General features: G+C 37.5%; 1 protein-coding gene and 1 pseudogene across 1 annotated transcript in view; both read right to left on the reverse strand.

Annotated features, from left to right (window-relative positions):
- The window catches only part of POLR2B (RNA polymerase II subunit B), a 43,395-nt gene extending 33,690 nt beyond the window's left edge, over positions 1-9,705 (reverse strand). The window contains exons 1-3 of the mRNA XM_061145876.1: positions 9,565-9,705; positions 5,750-5,822; positions 2,041-2,191 (exon numbers count right to left, since the gene is read on the reverse strand). Of these exons, the coding sequence (XP_061001859.1) occupies positions 2,041-2,191; positions 5,750-5,822; positions 9,565-9,583 (243 nt within the window). The 5' untranslated portion in view covers positions 9,584-9,705. The remainder of the gene's footprint in view (positions 1-2,040; positions 2,192-5,749; positions 5,823-9,564) is intronic.
- LOC133058854 (vesicle transport protein SFT2A-like) lies at positions 7,147-7,915 on the reverse strand (annotated as a pseudogene).
- Positions 9,706-10,084: the final 379 nt, after the last annotated feature.

Consider the following 10,084-nt stretch of genomic DNA (forward strand, 5'->3'; position numbering starts at 1 on the left):
AAGAGATGTATGGAATCAGTATGATAGCCACCTTCTTATAATACTGAGTGCAAAGGGGAATAAAAAAAAAAAAACAAAACCAACAACAACAGAAAATCCTAATTACTATTCTACATAAAGGAATGAGAATTTCCAACCATGGCTGACTATAGCTTATTTCACAGTTAAAAAAAGAAAAGAAAGAAAAAAGAAAAAAATTTTCAATTAAATATCTGTTACCCAATAAAACAAGATCCAAGAGAACTTTCCAGAGTTAAATGGATACAGAATTTCTCTCTAAATCAAACCTCAGAAAAGGAAAAGATGGAACTAAGCAGGTCACTAGAGGAAAATTATTAATACCCAAGTTTCCCAAGCTGGAGTAGGTAAAGAGCAAAAAGAACTACTAGTGATAATGAAACAAAAGGAATTCAGCCATTATTATCTGAAACTTAAGCTATTTCAAAATTTCTTCCCATTCCCAGTAAACATCATTTCCAAAGCAACCTTTTTAAAATAATGCTTTATATACATTCTTTGACAGTCTTTACACAATTTCCCATGACAGCCAATGACATTCAAGCATGTAACAACCTAGTTCCATCTTATCTTCCACTATCAAAAAGAGATCAAGTCAAAAACAATATACTGATTACAGTGGTCCCTCCATTCCAACCACAAGCCAAATATATAAAGTATCTTTTGCTGAAATCATTAAATATCTTTTCTCTACTAAGACAAATGCCCTTCATGGTCAGCTTAAGTCCCTCCCATCTTTTTCACTAAGCTCTGATACCAAAGCTTGAGAGATCTCTTCCTTCCATAGTACTTATTTTGTAACTCTGAATATGCTATATTGTTATCTCTCATTTTGAAAAGACCATATAGAAAAAAAATGCCATACATAAAAAAAAAAAAAAGACATTTTACACCCATTTTTCCAACACAGTGCCAGAAGAGTCAATTATTTTTGTTCTCAAGAGCAAAGTCTATGCAGTATCTCCACCCAAAATGAGAATAATACACCAGCCCTTATGAGATGAGCTACGGAAAAGAGGGACTGATCTGGCAGGAAATAATAATCTCTCCCTCTGTCTAATTCTACTTCTTTTCTACTTCATTTTGGTTTTTAGTTTTCCCTGTTCCTCAAGAGCAATCAAGCTGCCTCTCAACTCAAAAACTGGGAACATGGAATTCCCAGGTGGCTTAGTGGCTAGGATTCTGGGCTTTCGCTGCCATGGCGTGGATTTGATCCCTGATTGGGTAAACTGAGATCCCCCAACCCATGCAGCCAATAAATAAATAGTGCTTTAAAAAAGAAAAAAAAAACTGAGGTGGGAAAAAGGTTCATGAGGGAGGGGAAATATGTATACCTACGGCTGATTCATGTTGACGTATGGCAGAAACCAACAACACTGTACAGTGATTATCCTCCAATTAAAAATAAATAAGGAAAAAAAACTAGGGAAAAAATAACTAGTCATTATTTTCGACGACATACACACTTCTTTACAATCACTCACTTAAAACTAGATTCTAAAATGACAGCCCTGCTATGATTTTAACAATGCTGAAAACATGCATGTGTTAAAAAAAAAAAAAAAACTACAAACGAATTTAGAAAAATTAAAAGAGCTGATATATTTGGGTGCTTTTCCCTTATTTTCTCTTATATTGATATAATGTATTTCATGCAACAAATAATCAAGGGGAAGTCCTTCATCTACTTTTTCTTTTGATTCCTTACACTTGGAAAGAAAAAAGGAGGACTTTCTGAAGTAATATGACTATTTCTGGCTTGCTTCTCTTAGTAGTTCATCGTATCTCTGAGTTTCCTCTTCCTGACTATTAAATACCTACTATCTAAATAAGAATTAACGATTGTGCATTACTTGCAAAAATGCATCTCTTAAGAGTAAATCAAGAGCTGACAGAAACTGTTTTAAGTACACTACAAGAAACACCAACTTTCTTTTTTAACCTTTAAGCCAGGTGAGAAAAGGACTGAAATTTCAAATCAATACCCTTATTTACGTTACTTTATTAAAATAACCATCTTACCGGTTCCTCAACTTCTCCACTAGCATGCTGAGCTTCAGCTTGTAGGTCTATAGGTGGAGCATCTTCCACAATTCTTTGAACAGACATCTGAATAAACTCATCAAAAGAATCCAGTTGTTGTCTCACCAAACCTTTCTCATCAAAATAGGAACTGGGAAAATATGAGTTTACAATCAGTTACAACTCATTCAACAAATATTAATCATAAAATAGAAATCACTCTGTACCCATCACTATATAAAATACTATCATGTATCCAAAAAGGGGATGAGACTAGAACACTTTCTTTGTAGAACTTATTGTTAAATATGAGGAAATGAGACTTATACTTGTGGGTAAAATTACTAAAACACAACGTAAGAACTGTAAGGAAGGAAGCCCTAACTTATAACTATCCCTTATAAACTTTATCCAATCTCTCTGAAACATCTCTTGAAACTAAAGAAAATGTATAGTCAAAGAGAAAAACGTTAACATGGATGGGCCATGAGAATATTACGCTAAGAGAAATAAATAAGAGAAAAACAGCACATTATTTCACTCATACGAGGAATCTTTAAAAAAAAAAGAAAAAAAACCCAAACCCAAAACAACAGACAAACAAAAGAAAAAAAACTCACAGACATAGACAACAGATAAGAGGTTGCCAGAGAGAGAAGGCAGTTAGTGTTATAGGTGAAATTGGTGAAGGGGGTAAAATGTATGGTGATGGATGATAACTAGACTCTGGCGGTGATCCCTCTGTGGTATATTCAGATGTTCAACTATAAGAACTTTAATTTTAATAAGAAAAAAAGATGATGTCAGTGACTAAAATATAGCATGTTAAGAATTTCAATTTTAGATTAAAGGTTATCCTCTGCATATGTTAAAGGTAAGATGAGGCAAAGTCATTTAAGTGAAAATACTCAGCAAACGACTGATCACTAAAAATGGAGCAAGGTTGAGAGATCAGAGCTAGTGGTATAGACACGGAAATCAAACTGTGAAAGCCCTAATGAAGGACAGAGGCTCAAAAAGAAACAACTTATTATCTGCAAGAAGACCCTTTCCCCTCACCACCACACAGGAAGAGCTGCATAGCTGGACCTAGCTTCTAGCCCCTTTTGCTTATTAACTAGCTCCCTCATCTCACACCAATTTTCTGAGTGACACGCATAGCCCAACAAACCATCAGCTTCCCATTTCCGCATCAGGAGATCATCTGACAGGTTGCTGGCCAGCCTGCAGATTGGCTGGCTTTGGGTCCCACCCTGATTCAGTCACCCATGGCTACCAGTATCCGAAGTTCTCTATGGCAGAGAACACAGTAACAATCACCCGTATATAAGGTACAGCTTCAAGAAAGATGGAGGCAGAGACTTCCTTGGCGGTCCAGTGGCTAAGACCCTGTGCTCCCAATGCAAGGGGCTAGTTTTGATCCTCCGTCAGGGAACTAGGTGCCAAATGCCACAACTAAGAGTTCGTGGGCCAAAATTAAAAATTCCCACATGCCACAACTAAGACCTGGTACAGCAAATAAATAAATAAAAGTAAGTAAGTATTTATAGAATGGTGAAGGTAATTTCCTTCAGTAGAGACTGTGAGCTAACAGGAAAGAAATTTCTCACAACCATTTGGGTCAGCCATTGGTATATAAGAGACACATGGAAGGCACTAGCTGCAAAGTAAACAACAATGGTTTTTATGGACAATTTACAATGAAAAATCTTTTAAAAAACTAAGGACAAGTTTCATCCTCCCAAGAAGCTGAACCATTTCTACTTTTCCCCAAATCATCAGAACAGTACCTCATTAGAATGCCACCCTTTAAACACCTAAACTATAGTTCTTATTTATGAACAGTTATTATTTTAAATAGTTCTTATTTATGGTATCTACTACGATGGTATCCCTGAATTCCCAGATTCAGTTGTAAAGTATCCGCCTGCCAATGCAGGAGACATCGGTTCATTCCCTGGGTCAAGAAGATCCTCTGGAGAAGAAATGGCAACCCACTCCAGTATTCTTGCCTGGGAAATCTCATGTACAGAAGGAACCTGGAAGGCTATAGTCCATGGGGTCACAAAAGAGTCGGACACAGTGACTAAATAACAACTACCATGACTGATGTACAAGAGGTCATCTTACTAAAGTCACTATGATATTAAGTATTATCACATTCACAATGCCTGGGAAAGATCATTTGATATCAAATAGTGGAAAAACAAAACATCATCTCACAATAAAGCTCCTATAATCAATTAAAATGCAAAAGTCAAACAATATTTTATTCTCTAAGAAACATTAAATGCAAGGACTTGTCAAACAGTGTATTTAATCCTTCAGCAATTTGCCACATAAGTTGAAAACAATTATTTTTTTGGCTAAGATCAAAACATTCTTTCTCCCTGGCGATCACCAAATACAGGCATCCTCCAAACATCTAGCTGGTTATCGTTTCCTAGTAAAGTGTCTCTTGGTGTTTAATACTGAAAATCATAGAAGATGTAAATGTCTCAGTATGAACTTTACAGTCCACGTTTAATAGGAAAAATACATACATACTTACATCCCATAAACTCAATATATTTCTAACAAAACAATCTTTAGCAAAGCTTCAGTTTTACTCCAAATACAACTAGCAGAATCCAGAAGTGTGTACTCTTCAAAAGGGAAGAGGCTGAGGCGTCATCATATTACTATATACAAAGAAACTGTCTCTTTGGTAAGAGAGAATTGTAGCATTTTACATCCTAACATAGCAAGAGGTGACTTTATTACTTAAAAGTTATTTTTCTTACCTATATGTAACGCTTCCTGCTCAGTTTTATTAACAGTTTAATTACACTTAGACTTGGATGGGAATGTGGGTTGAAATACAACCTGTTATGACTTTATCCAGTTAAAACAGTGAGAAAACCAAGGAATCAAATTAACAGCACCAGTAATGTAACAAACAGGCATCATATGCCTCCTGATATAATGCACTGAGAGCAGAACATCATTGTTACCAAAAGTAATTATCTAATTATGAGCATCAGACAAACCCAAACTGAGGGGCAGTCTAAAAAATAATTAGCCTATATTCTTCAAAAACGTCAAAGTAAAAAAAAAAAAAAGTGAGGCCATGGGACGCTTTGGAAAGATAGGGGGTTTCAGAACCAAAAACCAAACAAAAAAGAGGAAGACTAAGGAACTCTCCTAGATTATAAGAGACAAAAAAATAAGTCATGAAAACTAAATGTAATATGTGATCTTATGTTGGATCCAGGATCAGAAAATTTTTGTTTTGTTCCAAACAACTTTAGTGGGACACCAGCAAAATCTGGGTAAGGTCTCTAGGTTAAATGAGATTACTGTATTAATTAATTTCCTTATTTTAATAACTTAGATTATGATTATGTGAAAGAATATTCCTAGGTAAGTCACTAAGTCTCAAATATTTCAAGAAAAAAATGCAGATAGATAAAGAATAAGGCAAAGAAAACATAGCATAAGGTTAACCTTTAGGGAATCTAGGTGAAGTATACACATGAATTCTCGCATAATTTTTCTATAAATCAAAATACCTTGCAAGTTAAAGTTAGATACTTAAATAAATAACAAGCCAACACTCATGAAGTGTATTCACATAAAACATCTAATTTTCAAGCAAAGAATAAGCAGGAAATCGCTGGATGGTTTACAGTGCCTTTTAAAACTTATTCAGTTTGGTCTAAAACATTACCTAATTACAATCCAGCAAGCCTCCTGCCATAAATCTGGGGTGATTTCATCATCATCTTCATCATATTGCATATCTGCAAAAAAAAAAAAAATTATTCTCACTTGCAGTAAGTAGTACTAGTTCACATCTCACTCCTATCATGTGAGGTAGCAGAAACACATTTATCTACACTAAATAAAAAACAATTGCTTTACCCCATTTCTGTAAAACGTCAATCATTACTTGAATTGTAATGAAATATTGTATATATGTATGTACATATACATGAGTCTATGTCACATAGGTATTCTCCCAATTCACAAAGAGGTCTCATGAGAAATGTTCAATACAAGTCATAGGAATTTATAACTGTTCCGTCTTCTCCAGAAAGCTCATGTTACTCTTATTAACAGCTAAATATATAATAACTAACAGCAAGCTCACAGTCCTCTGATCCAAAGTCAGAGATTAGGCTAAGAGGGAGGAGTCAGCAAAGGATTCCAGTAGCTGGGCAATACGTTAAGGCACAGTGTCTATTACAGCAACATTTCATATACGGACAGGGATGACAGCCTATATTTTCCAAAAATGGCCACACTGTATCTTCCATTTTACATATTCTTTTATAAAGTGGTTTTAACACTCCTACCGTCAAGATATAAGGGCAGGGGAAGTTGGTCTATGCTTCTTCCCCTTGATTCTGGATGGGTTTTTGAATCTCCCATAACTAATTGAATACAGTTGAACCAATATTACACAATTTTAGAAGCTTTAGATCAGGAAAAACAATGCAATTCCACCTTGTTTGCTGAAATACTTACTTTTGGAGCTGTGATTAAGAAGCTCTACTACTCTAAGGCCGGTATGCTTAGGTGAGAAGGCCTAAGCAGAGGAGCCACTCAGAGATGTTCCAGTCAGCAATCCCAGGCCTTGAATTTTCCCAGGCTAGGTGCCAGATGCACCGAGAACACTCCAGATCACAATCCCCAGCTGTCAATATCCAGCCTTTGTGTCTGCCAACCACTGGCATCAGGCAACAGTCAAGCCATTCCCACCATGCTCTGCCCAAATTCTGAGCCCATTTAATTCACGAACATATTACATAATTTCTAAGCAGCCAAATTTTGGGGTAGTCATGCAGCAATAGTCATGTGTACAATGGAGCATTTGAAAAATCAGTGTGTACTGGTCCTAATATTAGTCTCATCTTTTTTTTTTTAATTTCTTTTCCAAGTGTGGGTTTATTTCAAAATTATGAAATTTCTACATTATTTTTTATTACATACAATAAAGCAATGCTTAGAGTAAAAACTTTCACATTTAAAGTTTTTATTTTAAAAAGATATTTTAAAAATGTAAACACATAAAAGCCACCAAAAAAGCTGACTATATCTTGCAGTGTAGGTTTATCCTTAAGTATTTACATCTCAAATGCTGTTTAGAAAAGATTTTAAAACTTGCTAAAAATCATTTACAATTGGCAATGATTAAAATATCCTTGTCTCTGAAAGAGCGTATTAATGGCACATAATGAATTCACTGTCACAAGCACTTAACAGTTTAATGGGTATGTAGTTTTATCAGTATACAAAATGGTCTTAGATAGTCGCTGCAGCTGTTCTGGAGTGATCACTATATCAGGAAAAGGCCACGTCACCAAAAACAGAACATGGACTTTCAAAAGGTCCTTCCAGTCTCCTTCTCTTCAAAGAGCTCTCAGCTCAGGAGAGAAGAACAGCATTTAATTACTGCATCCCCTGCACATGGGATGTATGATAGACTATACCAGGTCATCGACAGAACTGCAATCTGCAGAATAATACGGCCAGTCCCTTCTCGTGCCACCCAAGAGCAGCACACAGGATGAGGACGAAACACAAAAGCATAAATGCTGCAAAAAATCTCGTTTCAAACATTTTCTTCAGTTGTCTCACGGGTCCCATTAAAAAGCATGTACTGACTAAGGCAGCAGTATTTCCAAAGGTTTAAAACACTGCAAAAAGCTTTATGCCTCCAGGGAGACACAGCAATCCAGTTTCAAGAATGCAGAAGATGACACTGATGAAGCATATGGCAAACGACTTCAGCTTGGTGTTAAAACTAAGGGACAAGGCATCAAGGACCGGCAGGGTCAGGCCCTGTTCCTCCTTGTCCTGGCTGCTCAGGACCTGCGGAAGCTTCTCCATGACAAACAGTCTCATCATCTTATGTAAGAGTGTGTGGGCTGTTTTTTTTTTTTTTCTATTCTGACCTATATAGACAGTGTGTAAAACTTAATAACTCTGATTCAAAATTTGATGTATAATCCAAAATAAATTATATTAATAAACGCTTCTTGAATCGTCTGGAATTGCTGACTCCTACATGTGGGAAAAGAGGTAAAAAAAAAAAACTAAGGGATCTAAAATGGCTTAAAGATTTCTAGCTTTGATGACACACTAGGTGTTATTATCACAGGCACACAGGAGAAGCTAATAAGGCTGGAAAAGGAGCCTAATAATGAAGTTAGTTTTATATTTATCGATCATTTATCCCTTTTAACATTACTTATGTCATTTAGCTTGTGAGAAATGAGAATATATCACCTACTAAAAAATTAAGCTAAGATTTTTTTAAATTTTTTACGCAGACAGAAGTTAAGAAAAAGAATACAATGATACTTATAAATTTCTAGATGCAAGATAAAAATGAAACAGAAGTTTAAACAGTAGACCTTAAGTTTCCGCTTCTAGTTTCTCCATGAAGTAAGTGAAGGAACAGAAGAGTGAGGGGCAACCAGGAGGTTGGGAGCTAGAAGAAAATGAACTCTGAAAAAGGAGTTGTGGAGAATGGAAGAGGGAGCATTAAAAATATACAATGAAAATACACTACTCAGGACTAAGACTTCTACATGTAAAAAGAAAAAAAGACATAGCGTCCCTGTTCAGTAAAATACATACCATCGAGAACTGTGTCATCTCGTGGTAAGAGAAAATGTAAATATCACCTTTCAAGATAATTTACTTAGGCATATAACAACATGAAGTCGCTCAGTCGTGTCCGACTCTTTGCGACCCTATGGACTGTAGCCGACCAGGCTCTTCTGTCCATGGGATTTTCCAGGCATGAATACTGGAGTGGGTTGCCGTCTCCTTCTCCAGGGGATCTTCCCGACCCAGGGATCGAACCCGTCTCCCGCATTGTAGGCAGACGTTTTACTGTCTGAGCTACCAGGAATGCCAAACTAGATCAAACTCTGCCCCCCCTCCACACACACACATATACAGAAACTATATTCTTTGTCCCCGGTGTATTTCCAGAACTGAGCGCAATGTTTGGCACAGGCCGACGCTCAAAAACTATTCAACAAATCCACTAGCGCTGGCCTTAACGACCCAGAGGATTCGGGTGGAGAGGGAGGTGGGAGGGGGGATCTGGATGGGGAATACATGTAAATCCATGGCTGATTCATGTCAATGTATGGGAAAAACCACTACAATATTGTGAAGTAATTAGCCTCCAACTAATAAAAATAAATGAAGAAAGAAAAGAAAAGGAGCTCTGCTTCAGACGAAATCAAAACTGTACCTGTCGTATGGTTCTGCAGGCTACTTTCAATACGGGAAGGGAGTATCAGGTTCAACCAAGAGAACAAAAGTCCTCCTGACCGAGAACATAAAGGCTACGTTCCCCGCACCCTCCACCTCTCAAAATCTCGGATCCGGCCTGGGGATGTGGGGAAACGACTGGGGACGTGGTGGGGGAGGCTGGGGAGGGGGCCGCAAATCCTTCGTCCAACTCCCAACGCTTCCCCCCTTTAAATGTGTCGCTGAGGAGTGCCCTGACAGGTCACCTACCCTCGTCCGCGTCATACATCTTGGCAAACGGTTCCCGAGCCCCTCAATCTCGAAATCACACACAGAAGGCACGTAGCTGCCACCGACCACAGCCGAGTGAGGCGAAGTAATTTCCGTCTCCGGCGTTCCCAGAATACTCTGCGTCCCGCACGAAGCCCCGCCCAAAAAGGCTCCAGTTAAGGTCTGCGCCTGCGCGAAGGGCAGGGGGGGGGGGGGGGGAAGGTGGTTAAGGGTTAGTATTGCACATGCGCGGTTTATGGATTGAGGTTTCCTCTTCTTGAGTGGGAGAACCGCTGCTTACTGTCTCCGAGCTGGCTCCTGCAAATGAAGCTTTGTTTTCTAGTGTTGCACAAATAATGGCACCAAAAAAAAAAAAAAAAAGAAGATTTAATAATAAAAGGTTTAATTGTCCCCGTGGTCTATTTTTTTCAGTTCCAAAGTTTTAAAAACACGAAGATTTTAAGAAGGATTTGTGTACACCAACTATGCGTCATATTTTTTAAAAAAATGTTTAAGAAAT

The sequence above is a fragment of the Dama dama genome, chromosome 6 (assembly GCF_033118175.1).
Source record: "Dama dama isolate Ldn47 chromosome 6, ASM3311817v1, whole genome shotgun sequence".
In the NCBI taxonomy this organism is placed as follows: domain Eukaryota; kingdom Metazoa; phylum Chordata; class Mammalia; order Artiodactyla; family Cervidae; genus Dama; species Dama dama.